The sequence below is a fragment of the Ictidomys tridecemlineatus genome, chromosome 9, assembly GCF_052094955.1.
Source record: "Ictidomys tridecemlineatus isolate mIctTri1 chromosome 9, mIctTri1.hap1, whole genome shotgun sequence".
In the NCBI taxonomy this organism is placed as follows: domain Eukaryota; kingdom Metazoa; phylum Chordata; class Mammalia; order Rodentia; family Sciuridae; genus Ictidomys; species Ictidomys tridecemlineatus.
The window spans coordinates 55,897,638-55,914,898 of NC_135485.1; the positions used below are offsets into that span (position 1 = coordinate 55,897,638).

Genomic DNA, 17,261 nt, shown 5'->3' on the forward strand with positions numbered 1-17,261 from the left:
TGTAACTTCAGTGAGCCACACTTTCTCACCAATTAAAATAAATAATATTAAATTATTAAATTAATATTTATAAAGCCCAGGGTGGTGGCAAATACCTTTAGTCCCAGCTAGTCAAAAGGCTGAGAGAGAAGAATTGCTTGAGCCCGGGAGTTTGAGACCAGCCTGTGCAACATTGTGAGACCCATCTCAAAAACAAAACAAAACAAACAAAAAAAAAACATAAATAAAATTCTTGGAAAGTAATAATTACTCAAGAAACAGTAGCTATAGTTACTATTTTCCTATATACAAATGATATTTAAGCCACTTTACCTTTCAGAGTTAAACCAAACTACATAAAAACAATTATATGACCATAATAGATTCACTAATCTTCCACTAATTTTACTCTATTTTTTGATTTAGAAATTATTTATTTCAATGGATATCATTTTTTGAGAAAATTTATAGACAGGTGACATTTAATTCAGTTTTAGAGAATAGTAAGGCATTTCCTATTTAGATAAGGTGGAAAAATATTGAAAAGGAACACCTAGATAAAAGAAAGAAAGTTTTAAAATTATAGCTATTTGTGGAATGGCTATTGAACCATCTAATGTTTTGGCAACAGGACATATATAAATATGGCATGGACAGGATTCACTCATGTACAGAGAGGTTTCGTTAAAGTTGAAATATTACCTTCCAAGTCACAGTGTTGCTTTCTTTATAATATACTGTATTAGTCTGTTTTTCATTGCTTTAACAAAATACCTAGAGACTAAGTGAAGAGCACCAGCTTCTTTTTGGCTCCAATGAGGGCCTTGTAATAGAACACATGAAAGACTATTAACACTGTAAGATAGGAAATCAGAAAGCAGGGAGGGCTAGTCTTGTTCTTTTATAACAATTCAGTAGCACAGCAACTAACCAGAGTCACCTGAGAAATACACTAATTCCTTTCAAAACAGTGCCCTGCAATGACCTGATTATCTCCCACTAGGCCCTACCTTTCTTTTAAAGGCTCCACCACCTATTAATACTGTCACATTAGGTACTATACTTCCAGTATATGAAACTTAGGGAATACATTCAAAGCATATCCAAACTGTAGCACATACCATTAGAAGATGCATAATACACACTATCTGCGTGTGTGTGTGTGTGTGTGTGTGTATGTGTGTGTGTATGAGAGAGAAAGAGAGAGATATTGATTTAAGCTTATATGGACTTTTCTTCAAGTAAAAAATATTATTCCTTTGCTCTTCTTATGATTTTTAAAAAAGTATCCCAATGTACTATTTTACTTCATACAAGGTAAAAGTAAATTTTATAAACCATCTTTCAATAAGACAATATAAATAGTTGAAAATAGTATGAGATCTAAAAAACATCTCTTGGTTTTGATTCATGTAGAAGTTTACATGAGCAATACAAAGTTAATAATATCAAATTATGTATTAAAGAAGTATTGTCTATGCTAAAGAAGTATTGTCTAAATGGGCATGTGTTTGTTTTAAGAGTTATCTGGGAAGGTTGCATTACTCTTATTCACATGGTAAAAAACTGAATTAACCATCAAGTCAATGAATGCATGGAACCATTCACCTTTAATACTGTGGGTGTGAACACATTCTTAAATTTTGCTCTATGTTCCCTGTCATTTCCTTGAAGTATATTAACTGAATAAAAAGTCTTCATGTCTTTAAACAGGACTATGTGGATGTGCTCAATAGTTCAAATATATTTGATGAGTTTTATCAGACATGACTTTAATGTATTTTTTAGACATATACATGATATGCTATAAAAAGAATAATTCAATTTAACAAATGGCATGTACTGAGTTGTCTATATCCTCTCTCCCCTTTGTAATCAATATCAAGTCTTTTTGTTTTTAAGTGAAATTTAGTTATATGTAATAGTGGAGTTCATTATGACATATTTATACACATATATAACATAATCTGTTCCATTTCATCCCCCCAGTACTCCTCGCTTCCCTTCCCTCTTCCTTCTCCTGATCTCTTCCTTTGCTCTACTGGTCTTCCTTCTATTTATTCACATTTTTAAATTGGAGCATTATAATTATACATAAAAGTGGGATTCATTGTGACATTTTCAGCATATACACATAGCATAATTTAGTCAACCTCATTCTGCTTTTTCTCCCCTTTCCCACTCCTCCTGCCCCCTTCAGTCCCTTCTTCTGCACTACCGTTCTTCCTTCTGTTTTCAGGAGGTGAAATTTATTACTACATTATATTTATTTGTTTGTTTGTTTTAATTCCTTATGCCTCTTATATGAGAAGACATTGACCCTTGACTTTCTGAATTTGGCTTTACTTCACTCAGCATGATGTTCTCCAGGGCCTTGTGCATGCAAGGCAGGCACTTTACTAACTGAGCTATATCCCCAGCCCCAGTTCCATCCATTTACCAGCAAATACTATAATTTCCTTCTTCTTTATGGCTGACTAGACCTCCATTATGTATATTTGAATTCAGCATAATAGAGTAATAGAGTCATTCCAAAATTTATAGTAGCACAGTTCACAGTAGCCATGTAATGGAATTAGACTAGGTGTCCATCAATTGGATGAACGAATAACAGATAAAGAAAATATCATGACTTTTAGAAGTAGCTTACTAGAATTACAGGTCATCAGGTCAACCATGGCTTATAGAATTTTATCATGTAAAGCTAACTGAGGTGCACGGAGGAGGAACCAATAGTCTTGGACCCATTGTGTTTTTCTATCCATATTAAATATTATACACAGGAGTGCTTGTCTAAATGTGCATGTGTTTGTTATTCCCATGTCATCCTACAAATAATTAGAGTTTGTTAGAATTTGTATGTGTAATGCAGAAAAATCCACTGTGTACAGCATGCTTAGAAATGTGAAATTCTCAGGTAAATTTAGAAATAAAGAATATTTCCTGTTTCCTCTGCCAGCTGTTAAGGAGAAAGCTAGTTTTATCACTCCAGTTCCAGGAGGCGTGGGACCCATGACAGTGGCGATGCTTCTGAAGAATACTCTTCTGGCAGCCAAAAAAATCATTCACTAGACGACAAGGGAGAATCAAGCAACTGAGGATCATGCTGTGTATTTCTTTGACAAAGGGCAAAAACCTTTATATTTTACTACAAAGTTATTTATTACTACATTATATTTATTTTTTCATGGATGGAATCATTGTGGATCAGATGATTCATGCAACTTTGTGCATTTCCTGCTGATTTTGAGTTTTAGGAAAAACCAAAATAATTCCAGTGAAATTTTGGTAATAATTGCTTATTATTAACAAAGGATATTTGTTCATAATAAAACATCAAAGGGTTCATAATAAATAGTTATATTTTTGACACAAGTAACTATTGCACACAGTATGTTTTCAACAAATATTTTGTCAGTCAAATGGATACCCACATGCAATTTTATCACAGACATGCTCAATTTTTACTATATTCTGTGTTTTATGTCATATGCTGTAAAAGAGCTTACTTGATACAAGAAAGATGGAATACTAAAAATCAAAATCTTCCCAAATGCAACCTACAAGGCCATCCTATTGAAAAATTATGTCCTCTTTAAGAAAAATATTTAAGGAAGGCAAAAGATACAATGCTACTTGTAAAAGTAATTTATATCACACTGTGAATAACTACTCGTCATAATAAAATATACATTAAGAATATGTTAGGTTTATATATCATTGTTTCTTCCTGTAAAAAGTGTTCAGACCATACAGTTACTGAAAAATGATGGGAAAATCCAAAAATATAGAAAAACCACAAAACTTTGGTTGTATTTTCCTGCAAATATCAGAAAAACAATATATTGTATGAGTAAAATGATCATTAAAGAAAAGTAACTGGTATGTCTGTCAACACATTCAGTAATCTAAAAGTAAAAAATAGTAAATTCAATGTGCCAAAACAAAACTATAGGATGCAAGTAAAATTTTTATGCTTTGTACTCACAGTTCTTCTTTCTTCTGTTATGGCATTTTGTTCTCAAAATAGATGTAATGTTCCTAACATAATTTATATTAGGAAATACATGTGAATGTTAGTTAAAGGCTATTTTGAGGCTATTGGAACAATGTAATTAGTGTTCTGTTTTCATGCCCAAATCCCAGTATGTTTACGTAAAAATAATGATTCTTATTCAATGCATGTTTTTATCAGTGTATTCTCTTGATCATTTGTGTGAAAATAGACTTGATGTTTATAATTAATACCATTTCAACAAAATAATAAAAAGTAATTTGAAGAAGGATAGCCATGTTCTCTTTTTGTAAGAACAGCTGTTTCTTTGTCCATATTTTGTTACCCAGTTTACTGCATGCTTAAAAAACGTAGCAAGTTTTGCAAACTTGAAAGAAAAAAATAGTATAAAATATTCTACAATCTGTCCAAACCAACTTTGTCCAGTAATTCTGACAAGAATTTAAATCCAAAGTTTGCAAGCAAACATTTTAGAAAGGGCCTCTTTAAATTTAAAGGGTGCCTAACTCCCTAATTAAAATGACCAAAAGTACATGTGTGCAAGGAAGGTTATTTTGGAATTATATTCAGGAGTCAGCCTTCCCAGAGTCTATTTAAAATATTATAAAGAAAGACTACAGGGGAGGGAAATTGAAGTTAACTCTGTAAATAGCAAAGAGCTGAGGATTTATAGCCAATGTGCTGAGATAAGAGGTTGGTGGTTTTGATGACAAGGAATTAGAAAGAATTAGAAAGAACTGGGTTTGAGATCAAGGATAGGGGAATTCTTGCTGAAACTAGCTTATCAGTATTCTTGAAAACAGCAGAACAACATTTTTTATATCAAGGGTAGGGAATGGGGAATTTGATCAGTTACCAAAGGTAGGGTGGATTGTTTATAAAGATTTAATATAAACCAGGCACAGTGACACACACCTGTAATCCCAGCAGCTCAGGAGGCTGAGGCAGGAGCACTGGGAGTTCAAAGCTAGCCTCAGCAATTTAGCAAAGCCCTAAGCAACTCAGAGAGACCCTGTTTCTAAATAAAATGTAAAAAATGGTTGGAGATGTGGTTCAGTGGTTGAGCACCCCTGGGTTCAATCCTCGATACAAAAAAAAAAAAATTGAGTTCAGTGGGCCAAATTCAAGCCTTTACATATATGTCATTGCCTCAAACTCAGCAAGAAGAGGACTCAGAGGATCCTGACTGAAGATCCGTGCAGGAAGGAGCCTTTGTCAACACATAAAAGAGATAAAGCCAATTCATTGGCATCATACCTTTATTTATGGATATACAGAGTCCGTAAGATATACACACATGTTGGTCCTGCAGAGGAGCTTGGAGACATACATTTTCTTTTCTTACTCCATCAGTATCTAGAAAGAAGACCCTTAATAATAAATAGGATTTCAGCAATAATACAAACACATGGAGGTAAAAAGGAACTTAGCATACACTTATGAAAGTAAGGGTCTCAGATACAAATGAAAAGTGTGAGGTGCAAGGTGATGGAAATGCAGCTGGGTTAATATGCAAAAACTAGACTAGAGGAAACCATGCTAAATCAGAATGTATATTATATTTACTAAGTGATGAGAATTATAATTAGAGGATGGAAGATGTTATCATCAGTTAATATAAGGAAGTTGTAAAGAGGAGGTGGTTTTGGAGAAGAGATAATATGTTCAGTTTGAAACATGTTGAGTTTGAGGCAATGACATAATATGTAAATAAGTGTCCTGATGTAATATCAGTATGGGAAGAGGACAGGTTTTCCTGGCTAGTGGGGAAATTTTAGGATTCATTAGCACATATTAGCTACAAAATCTCTCACCCTCTTTGTGACCACTGTAAATGCTGAGGCTCTTTACACTTGTTCAGTAGTAACCACTATCCTTAATTTGGTACCAGTCATGTGCCAAATACCTCCCTCTGTGCGTGCGTGTGTGTGTGTGTGTGTGTGTGTGTGTGTGTGTTTATTTCTTATTAAAAATTTTTACTTGATAGATGAGGAAAATGCTCTTAATCATTAAAACATCTCACCTAAGGCACATGTATAATAAAAAAGAATCTGAATTTAAAATAAGGTCTGTTAGGATAATGTGAGTCAGAGCCCACCCTTCACATTTTACTCTGTCTCCCTTCAATGACCTCTACACTTATAATCCATTCTCATTTTTAAAAATCCTACTTATTAAAAATTCATTTCAATGAAACTTGTTCATGAAAAACACCATGAAAGTCTGAGTAAGCATGACTTCTCGACTCTCTGCCTTTTATGCACATGTTGATGGTGCTCATAATTTCCTACCCAGTGCTTTAGGCATGTGGTACTCTTCCTAGCTCTCTTTAGTTCTCTGAGGTCAGAATATCTGCATTATCTATTTGTGCCTTATCACATCCAATGCCGTAGATATAGTAGACAATGAGTAATTTCCAAATGAAGGAATAAATAGCAAATAAGACTATGAGAATTACAGAATAAATTTAGAGAGAAAAGCAATAGATGAATGGATATGTCTTGCCAATGACCAGCTACAAATGCTGGTTGAGTTAGTTTACTGAAAGGGGGGGAGGAGAAAGCATGAGTGCACGAGAAAGACAGACGGACAGAAGTGGGGGGAAGGGAGAAAGGAATAAAAGGAAAAGGAAAGGGAAAAATAAATTTCTAGATGGACTTAGGAGAGAGAGGAATAGATTAAAGACAAAAAATACGGGATGAGAGAAAAATAGTAGTGGAGCCTCTGTCTCTTTTCTCACTCTGACTTGTCTTACTATTTCTTAGGAATAAATAAAGATGACAGAAAAGCCACTTTACAACAACACATGTCCCACTTTCTTCAAGATTGGGAGAAAGGACTTTTGGGTGAGAGGGTCAAAGAGATGAAGGTAATGTATTTTTCTATGAACAGTGCAAGGGGGAACCATTTGTATGGGCCCCAAAGGAAAAGAAGCAGGTGGAATGACTTAGAGACATTTTCTGTATAAACCTTAACCCAGAATGGTAGATAGGTTTGTATTATGATATAGCCTAATTTACCAGAGTGGGGAAACATCTACAGAAGTACACATTCATCCATCTCTCTCAGCCCAGATATGAATGAAAATCATGGTTTAATATTTAGTTTCTTACGTGATAATTCATTTAAAGCTTGATTTTTGGAGATAATCAAGGGATTTCTGTTGAGATCAGTATACCAGCTTCTATCAGAAGACATCTGATTAAGAATCTGAAAAATGGAAATGAAGTACTGACTCTGAAGCAAGTGTCTGGCAGATCACTAAATCACTGTGTATGTGTGTGTGTGTGTGTGTGTGTGTGTGTGTGTGTGTGTGTGAGAGAGAGAGAGAGAGAGAGAGAGAGAGAGAGAGAGAGAGATTGAGGATTGAATCCAGGGCCTTATAAATGCTAAGCATGTCCTCTATCACCTAACTATATCCTCAGCCTCTATTTAATTCTTTTTGGCCTCTATTCCTCACTTGTCATCTGATAATCAAAAAAGCCCTGTTATTACTTTACCCATTCAAGACATGTTCATTGGGTTTGTAGTATACATCTGGCAGTAAATTTATTTGGGCCGGGTGCAATGATGTATACCTATAACCCCAGCAACTCTGGAGGCTGAGGCAAGAGGATCATAAACTTGAGGCCAGCTGGGTAACTTAACAAGATCCTGTCTCAAAATTTAAAAGAAAGCAAAAACAACAACAAAAACCTACAAATGTTAGGGAGGTAGCTCAATGGTAGAGCACCCCTAGTTTTAATCTCTAGTAACACACACACACACACACACACACACACACACACACACACACAGAATTGGGATAAGTGTGAAAACCTATAAAATTGAACTGTTCTAGTTCCATTTAGTTCTTACAAAGATGATTATTGTATTTCTATATCTCAGTGTTAGAAATAAAGGTATTTGTGCTGGGGATGTAGACCTGTGGTAGAGCACTTGCCTAGCATGCACTACAAAACAACAATGAAAATAGCAAACAAAGACATCTAATGTGAGTTCTAACATCCCCTCCAGAACCTACAAATGGATTTGGGATGGTTTATTTGATACTTTGTAAATGATTTCTTGAGTTCTCACCAACAATGCCAAGAAGAATCTTTTATTTATATTTCAAATAGTACTTGCCTGGGGAAAATGATGTTCAGAAATTGACTTAATAAACAGTTTTTAAAAATAATCTTAAGGGTAAAAATACAAAATGTGGGCACATCTAAAGTGAGTCAAGTGCTACATTTTCTTTTAACTTTAAAACGATGACTCTTGTGGTAAGTGATTGCCCAAGTTATAATGAGTACAGCAAGCTCATTCCTGTGTGATTTCTAAAGCCAAATTCATATTTAAATACAGAAAGGGATCTTTTCTGATAAATCTAACTCACTGGGTGGACATGATACAAATGATAACCTATCTTGACTTGAACAGGTTTTCAAAGTTCAGAAAACATGAGCAATTCAAATTCCAGGTAGAAAGACACAGCACTTCAGCAAAAATATTTTAATAATAATTTCGGGCAAGTGAAAACTTAGGGGAAGTCCCTAAAGTCCAAAAGTATAATAATCATCATAAGCAATAATTACACATTATGTCCTTTAGAGTGGCATTTTAATAATTATAACTTGATTAAGATTGAAAAGGCTTTGCTACATTTAAGACTTTCTATTCATTAGATGTATCTAAACTAAATGTCATCTTAATTTTACCTCAATGGAGAATTGTATTATTAGTAGTACTGTTAGTACTATTTGATACTTTATCAGTTCTCTCTAGCCTGATTATCAGAGTACAGACCTGAGCATTTTTGTTCCTACAATGTGGTAGTCCATTCCATTTACTCAGAAAAATATTAAATAGCAGAATGACATAAAAAAGTTAATGTTGTATCATTAAAATATATTTATAAAGTTTGTCATAAGTAAAGCTAAGTAACTAAAATGGAATTTATTTTTTTGGCTGTCTGGGAATTGAAGCCAGGGCCTCAGGTACGCTAAGCAGGTGCTCTGTCCCTGGTCCATACCCTGAAATGGAATGTTAAACCTATTTTGACAGTAATTTCTCTGTTCTCCCTTGCATCCATATTAACTGAACATTTTGTTTACTATAGAACTCACAGTCTGTGATGAAAGGAAATGGAACTACTATACTATTGAGGGTTTTATTATTATTATTATTATTAACAATAATTATGCTGTCTCCTAATTTGCCGATCTCTTTGTTGGAATCCTTCCTTAATTTCTAGCCTAACTAGTACACAGTTCTGTTCACACCAGTGGGGATTTTTCTGAACTCATGTTCTTTTGGGTTGTTGTTTTAAGTACTTTTACATATAGGAGTATGCCCACAGGTAACAGGAAACCAGTGTTTCAAAAGGAAACTTGATCACATCGCTAGATAACACAGGCATCCCAAACAAGTGTGTGAGCGCCCCAAGGCTTGGGGCTGCTGCCAGAAGTACATATTCTTCTGATTGGTAAGAACTGCCAGATGACGCTTCATGAAATATATAATGCAAGAAAGACTCAGAGAGCTCAATAAAAGCCTTCCACCCCACCCGTCAGGTTGGGAGGATAAGAGAAAGAAAGTAAAGCAACTACAGAAGATGGCTTTGGGAGTTCCAATATCAGTCTGCCTTTTGTTCAACGGTAGGTAATTTCCCTTTTGTTTAATTAACTTTGTATCAAGGTGTAATGTAATGTAAATGTAAATGGGATTTATTCTCCCTGAATTAAAGAGATGTTGGTTTGTAAGAGTTGTTCATGATAAAGATCAGAATAATTAAATCTGTGGGTTAATGTAGTTTCTTATGAAACTTATGTTCCTCTCCTGGTATGTTTTGATTTCTTTTTTTTTTTTTTTGAGAACTCCAAAATGTTTGCTCTATAGAATTGAAGAGTCGTTGATAACATTTAGTTACAATACCACAGTATTATATCCTTGTGATTGAATTAATATATAAATGCATTCACTTTTTCTTTAAAATTTATGTGTTTCTATTTTCCATAATTATAATGTAGTTGATGGAATGGCTGAAAAACAGATAAGCAAATGCCCTAGTCAGGTTCTAGATTTAAAATGGAATAAATTAAAAGCAGAATGGAAATAGGATTAAACACAGTAAAAAAAACTCTGGGTCTATTGCTTGCACCTGGATAGAGGCACACCTGCTAAAGATGCTTCCCCCCACTCCCAACAGCAATGACAGCACTGACAGAAGAGGCAGCCGTGATTGTGACTCCCCCAAGCTCAGTCCAGCAAAGTAACTGGACCGCGAACAAAACTGAAGGTATTTTCTTCCCATTTTTGTACTTCAAATGACTTCTTTGAAACCTTTGAGAAAAACTTGGATTATGATAGAAACAACATTGGAAATTTTTAACTATATGTTTTATAGGGTTATCAACACTTTTAGCACGATGCTATTAAATTGAAGTGACAGATAAATGTGTGAGCCAAGAATTGCCCTTTTAAAAGGAGGAAGTGAAACAAAGGAGAGAAAGAAAAGTTGTCTTCAGCCACTGTCCTGAATGTGAAGTGTACCATATTTTCTGCTTGGCTTCCAATAACCCATGTGTGTTCGGTGACAGCTCATTTCCATTTTGGCATTCTTGAAGGGGCATCATATTTTGATCTATGACTATAAGCTTAACAGTCAAAGAAATCATGGACAAAATGAAGCATTTTCCTTCATCTTTGGAACCATCTTTTTTCTTGCTTGTTTTTTGGGGGCTTTTGTTCTTTTAGCATGTGCTACTTTTCCTCCCCACTTATACCTGATTTTTTTTTTATTGATGGTGATGTATTTTCTTTTCTATTTTATTATTATTATTGCAGTGGCTTCTGGCTGCTGTTGAGCGTCAGCATTGTTTTCAAACCTGTTTGAACTACAGGTGAACTTGGAAAACTTGTTGCCTGTCAAGACCTGAGACTGAGTGGTTTTGATTCTCATGCAAATCACTTAAGGCCCCCAGAGGTGAATGCTGGTGATGTGACCCAGGACGGAGGAAACATCGGATCTTACTCTGAGAGTCCAGCAAATAAAAGATAAAGTCAAATATTTCAATTTTAAAGGAAAGATAGTAGTATTTAACTGTTCCTCATTCCACAATTAATTTAAAAATTGAAAATATTTTATCTATTTGATTTTTTGAATATCAATTTGCAAAACAAAATTAGAGTGGGTTTTAGAATAACTTTTAGCCAAATTCTTTGTCTTCTGAACCTTTGAGCAAAGAGGGAAAATTTTTATTGGAATATGATCAATAATACTGTAGAAAAAATAAAGAAGTGTGGTTTTCTCTCAGTGACTGATGTCATAGCAATATTCCCAACACCACATTTTTTCCTTCCTTAATGGTTAATTGCAAATAAATTAACTGAATTATAGGCAATAGGAATGGAAAAGTGGGATGGAATATGTCATCTCTCTATTTTTTCTTTGTTTTCTTGATGAAAAACTTTAGTTTTTCTTTTCACTTTTTATTTATTTTGAAAATATGAATCTAGTATCTCAGAAAATTTTAAATTAAGTTTAATATTCTCCTTAAGGGATGGATAAGTCTCTCTGTCATAGCTTTTTCTTTGGAAATGGCTTCTTTCAATTCTCACATTTTCCAAAAAATCCCATTTTAGGCTTGGTTAATTGAGTTTGAGTAATCTTGAATTAAGAAGAGCCTAGCACAGCTTATAATGGGAAATTCTCACTGCCTCAGAATTAATTATTAAAATTATAAATTGTGTTCACTACATCACATTTAACAAAATGAATGTGAATTCTAAGGTAATATTGGACATTCTTGATAAAAAGGTAAGTGATATAATATAATATCCTGTTGGTCCTTGAGTACCTAAAGTTTTAATTTTTTCCAATATAAAATAAAAATATCCTTTAGATTATTTTTCCTAAAATGAAGAAATAGGTTTCTCTTAACCTCCTTAACAAGGCAAATATGGTGATTTGGCCCATAATAACTAACCATGAGGGACACATTCATTCATAGCAATGATAAATTAAAATACCAAAAACTTTGCTTGAGAAATAGTTAACTAAAATATACCAAAAAAATCAATTCTGCAGTTTTATGCAAGAGTCATCCCCACTGCATAATTAGTAAGGATGGTCTATGTATGTCTTTAGCATATCAGAAGATGGGAGGCATCCTGAACCATGTGTGTGCTGCCAGAACATATCTTCCTGAAGAGGATTTCCCCTAAGGAGGTTTCTGGACACTTGACTACAAAAATTGTGTCTAGTCATGTTCAATTGCATCGTGTTAGAGCTAGAAATAAAAACCTGAGTTTTTCTAATCCCAGGTTCATGGCTTTTACCATTACTTTAGAATACCTCTTAACTGAGTTAAAATTTTAATTAATATTTGATGGAATTGTCATATAACTATTTCAGCCAGAACCATAAGTTGTTTCTGGATTCCTGTATGGGTCATAACAAATACCTCTTCTCAAGTCAATTACAGAAAATGTCCCATTTTAAATTAGATTTCATTTTAAATTAGATTTACCATCTTTTCCTCTGGGGAAGGAATAAAATTGTTTATTATTTCACAAGCATAAATCCAGACCTTCCTAAGTGCCAACTACTCAGTGTAAAGGAGAAAAATATAAAGATTATATGAGATGTTCTACGTTTATCAGGATGCAGGCAGTGGTATGGGAAACATTACTCAAAATAACCTGCTAAGATTAGAACCAATGCTGCCACCTTTTGGCAAACTTGCCTCTGTACCTGATTAGGTAGCTAAAGAATGGAACAATCATGGGTACACTTTTTCACTGTAATAAATGAATTACATTTCTGGATGATACTAACCAAACACTTGTAAATATAACCAACCTGCCAAAGAATCAATAGCTCAAAAGGCAAAGTACTCCTAAAATAATCTTAAATGTCCTCTTACATATGTGTTGAAAGTCATGAAGTAGGACACACTTCATTTGTTAGTATTATATCTCCTTTTTCTAGATGACTATGCAGAAGGACCCATAGCCTTGAGGTTTTCTCACCGTTGCCTGGAAGATCATAATAGCTACTGCATCAATGGGATGTGTGCATTCCACCATGAGCTAGAGAAAGCCATCTGCAGGTAATTGCAAAGAACTCCCAAGTCCTGGAGACAGGAGAAGGTGAACTTATGCCTTTGTTGTTTTACACAGTACAGTGCCACTCTCTACCTTATCTGGTTAAAACTGTGTTTGATCTGAATGTGACTTGCCAGTCCTCTTTGTACTTGACTTTCCAAAAAGATTTTTTATTTTTTCTGCTTAATCCTCATTATTTAAAAAATATGGTTCCCAGATTAGCAGCATCTGTAGAAGCTGGGACTTTTAAAAAATGTAGAATTTCATGCTTCACCTCAGAACTACTAAATCAGAATCTGCATTTTAATGATATGCAAAGGTGAATCCTAGTTTTCACAGGATTATTTGTAGGATAAAATGAAACAGGGCAAGGCAAAAATCTTCATAAGAAGTTCACAATTTTTATGATCATTGATTTGCTTGGTCTTCTTTTTTTCCACATTTTTTATTGATGCATTACAGTTGTACATGATGATGAGATTTGTTGTTACATATTCATATATGCACACAATTAAACAATATAATTTGGCAATATCACTCCCTGGTGCTCAGTTTGCTTGACAAGCATACTACACTTTGTGTCTACCATTGAGGGGAATATATGGGGTCTTAATGAGATGATTATTGTGAAATTCAAGCTACTTCATACCTTAACACATTGATTTCACTTGGTGTTTGCCTATTTAAATTACTTCCTTTCCTCCCCACCACTCCCTGCCATTCTGTAGGCTTTAAAATTACTTTTTTTTTCTCTTTTTTAAGGTGTTATACTGGTTATACTGGAGAAAGGTGTGAGCACTTGACCTTAACTTCATATGCTGTGGATTCTTATGAAAAATACATTGCAATTGGGATTGGTGTTGGATTATTAATAAGTGGTTTTCTTGCTATTTTTTACTGCTACGTAAGAAAGAGGTATGAAAAAGACAAAATATGAAGTAACTCTGTGTGCGTTCATTTAACAAATATCTGAAAAGCCTCTATGACATACCAGGCTTTGACATGTATCCTTTTTTAAGGAAAAAGAAGAAGGTGAATCTGAGCAGTTCCTCCGTAACATTTTTGATACCCTTCTCACAGAAGTGGTAAAAGTTTACCTTTAGTTGCAATAAGAGAGTTCAAATTTACAACTTCCTTTCTTCTTATATCTGTGTCTTCCTAAGTCAAAATTATAAGTGAGGAGGATAGCAGGCCTCAAGTGGGTAGAGACCCGGTGTATCTTGTTTACAAGTACACATTTAGCATCTACTTTTGTGCTCAGAACAGACACTGAAAAAATATTTGTGGAATGAAAAAAAATCAAGAAATAAGTCTTCATCCTTATTTCTGGTTTTTCATACCTTAAATCTGTGTAATTAGGGAAAAGTCAAGCAATCATGTAAGATACATTAATTTTAAAATACAATTATACTTCCCTTGATATACTTTACTGTTATCAGTTTAACATGACTAAAATTGCCCATCCAAAATTAGAAAAATTTGTTTTGCTTATGAGAGGATCAAATCAACATATATAAGTTGCATATTTATATAAGAATCTAAGAAGAATAATGAGGAAGAGAAGGAAGGAGAGAAGAGGTGAGGGAGAAGGTGGAGGAGGAGGCAGCCGGGGAGGAGGAAAGACCTGTTGGTGGTAATAAGCTAGCTGTTTGAGATCCAGTTCTGATGAGAGGATTGTGCATGTGACAGGTGGCAGGAGGGCTCTGAGGTGAAACCTGTGATGACCTAAGGAAAGCAGAAGCAGCTAAGCAAAGATGTAGCTTGAGCTGTCTTAGCTTGATTCCACAGGAAGATGGAGAATGTGAATGGCATCATAGACCTTCCCAAGGAGGACAGAGATCTTGGTCTCAGTTTACCTCATGGGTCAATCAGGCCACAAGCTATTCATGGTAGGTTAGTGGGCTAGTGGGCAGCGGTTTGAAATTTCCCAGGAATCTTCTGGCAAGGTGTTCTATTGGCTATGGCAATCCTCTGGAGAATGATGGTGCTATCAGCCTGTTAATGCTCCCAGCCACTGAAGGATGGGTCTACTATTGAAGGGGATCTGGGCAGGGCACCAGGAGAAAAATATGAATTTACTCTGTGTGCGTTCATTTGAGCAACTGATACACCAGTGCATTCTGTGAACCACAATGACCAACGCAAACCACAGTCATAAGGAAATCAATGCTCTGTTTTAGGTGTCTAAAACTGAAATCACCTTACAACATCTGTTCTGGAGGGAGACCACTCTGAGGATTTGTGGGCGTTTTCATCATGTCATTTGGGAAACTCAGTGGGCCCCACATTGAAATCCTCAAGTGAAAGAACCAAAACGTCAAGCTGTCTAGACTTGAAAAGAATGAAAATTGGGATCACAATGAAATAAGAGGATAAGATTCAACATTGGTCTTTAGACTTTGCCATCATTAGGAGCCATGGAAGCCAAGTGAATGAGCAACAAAGGAAGAGGTCAAGTTTGCAATCCTAACCTGGGTTTGTTGTTTGGTTATTGTTCACACTACAAAAAAAAAATTGTGTTTTGTGCTTCTGACCATGTCAGATGTAGGTTTTCCTGGGAATAATTGTCATCCTTGCAGCAAGCTGAAGCAATTCCAAGTTCTGCTTGCTACCCAGCATTTGGATAGCACAACCTAAATGTGAGCTCTTTGTTCACTCAGTGGACCTCATCCCAAGCATTCTGTTTTTATAGCATCAAAGGAGTTTAATTTCAATTTTAGGGTGATATCAGTGTTATGGCATCTTGAGTGAACCAAACATGTGTCTTAAGTGCAAGCCATTGAAAAGAAATGAATGTCCAAAGCAAACACAAATCATACCTAGCTTATGATAATACTGTGCAACTTTTATCTGTGAAACATGGAATAAGCTAAAGACTTTCTCAGAACTAAAAGCCATCTGGATATCAAATCCAGAGTAGGCTAAGCATTTCTTTTCCATATGGATTATGAAATTCTCTGTTGGACTTATGTTCCCTCTCCTTTTGTCACTTCTAGTCATTATCAGTGGTATTAACTGATGACCATCCATTTGAACTGAAATTCAAGACTTCGGGTCTAAAATGACTAAAAGTCTACAACTGGTCCTGAAGTAGAAACTGACAAACTAGACATGAGAGTTATTTCACCAGCCAACAGCGTGTGGAAACTTCACCCCGTTTCTGAACAGATTTGCACATAAAAAAAAAAATGGAGCAATGGTAGAAATAACAATTTGGGAACCAAGGTCCTTCCTTTTTAATTATACTTCTGCTACACAATTCGTACAGTCTTGTGCAGGTCCCTTAATTTCCTGGGGCTTTGGTTTCATCTTCTACAAGACTCTTGTGGTTCTGAAGTTTAACAATGAGAGAAGAAAGAAGTTTTCTGCACTATTAAGTGACAGATGGAAGTGACAGTTCTATCATCAAACCAACCCCAAAGCCCCAAAACACATCACTAGCCATTATCTTAGATGTATATTTTAAAGATCAATTTATACAATAATAATTTATTTTTAAGAAAAATATAAAATTAAATTAAAGAATTATAACATTAAACGTCTTTAAGTTTCAACCTAATAGTGTTGGCTCCTATTGTGATGTCGATAAACAAAACAATTTTGATCATGAGATTGACAGAAAATCAAACTTGAATGTTTGAACAATGGCAGCCTATTAATAAGCCTTCGTTTGCATTAAATTATAGATTTTTATTCGCTCCTAACTTCCCATTTCGCTTTCCTTTGAAGAGAAGGAATTTCACTTGCTTTGGTTTTCCTTCAGAAGGAATTTAACACAGATGAATCACAGGTCAGCACTTTCTGCCTGTCTTCACACAGCATGCAAAGATTACATCACCCCAAGGGGTGGGGAGCCAAGGTTCCACCCATGACTCCAGCACCGCACCTAGAAAGCTGTGCTCTTCCTGAGCATTTCAAAAAGATGTAAAAATACCAGGGAGAGTCCAGGAAGGCGTGTCTTTAAGTAATTAAGGACTGCCTCTTAATGAAAGGAAAGAGGAAGCAATGATAGTGACTACAGAAATGGTAACCTAAATGCTTACAAATATTGGCAGTCTGTAAATGCCTGCCAGTTTTAAACTTATTACATTGAAATTAGAACAACGTCACAGCAGTTAAAATTTTCAGCACTGCTAATCCAAAATGTTAATCCAAACAAATGCTAATACAGATT

General features: G+C 35.0%; 2 protein-coding genes across 8 annotated transcripts in view; both read left to right on the forward strand.

The window, feature by feature from the left end:
- Mthfd2l (methylenetetrahydrofolate dehydrogenase (NADP+ dependent) 2 like) overlaps positions 1–9,586 on the forward strand; it is a 118,226-nt gene extending 108,640 nt beyond the window's left edge. For 4 of the 7 annotated variants that reach the window (XM_040292304.2, XM_040292309.2, XM_040292307.2 and 1 more), the window contains one exon: positions 6,760–7,332. In XM_040292304.2, coding sequence (XP_040148238.1) covers positions 6,760–6,962 — 203 coding nt within the window. In that variant the 3' untranslated portion in view covers positions 6,963–7,332. Of the gene's footprint in view, positions 1–2,938; positions 3,909–6,759; positions 7,333–9,338; positions 9,533–9,552 lie in introns of those variants that run through there. The other 3 variants (XM_040292305.2, XM_078021412.1, XM_005333244.5) reach the window with 3 other exon arrangements.
- Positions 6,775–16,641, forward strand: Epgn (epithelial mitogen). Its single transcript, XM_005333239.4, has 6 exons — positions 6,775–6,863; positions 9,553–9,636; positions 10,188–10,277; positions 12,972–13,092; positions 13,850–14,002; positions 15,268–16,641. Exons 2-6 carry the CDS (start codon positions 9,594–9,596, stop codon positions 15,320–15,322), a joined length of 462 nt encoding a protein of 153 aa, XP_005333296.1. The 5' UTR covers positions 6,775–6,863; positions 9,553–9,593; the 3' UTR covers positions 15,323–16,641.
- Positions 16,642–17,261: the final 620 nt, after the last annotated feature.

Bases quoted from the DNA above. Each gene is read 5' to 3' on its own strand.
- Epgn (XM_005333239.4), top strand. From the start codon at position 9,594: ATGGCTTTGGGAGTTCCAATATCAGTCTGCCTTTTGTTCAACG. The intron at 9,637-10,187 runs GTAGGTAATTTC...CACTCCCAACAG, and splicing joins AGTCTGCCTTTTGTTCAACG to CAATGACAGCACTGACAGAA. The intron at 14,003-15,267 runs GTATGAAAAAGA...GCTCTGTTTTAG, and splicing joins TACTGCTACGTAAGAAAGAG to GTGTCTAAAACTGAAATCAC.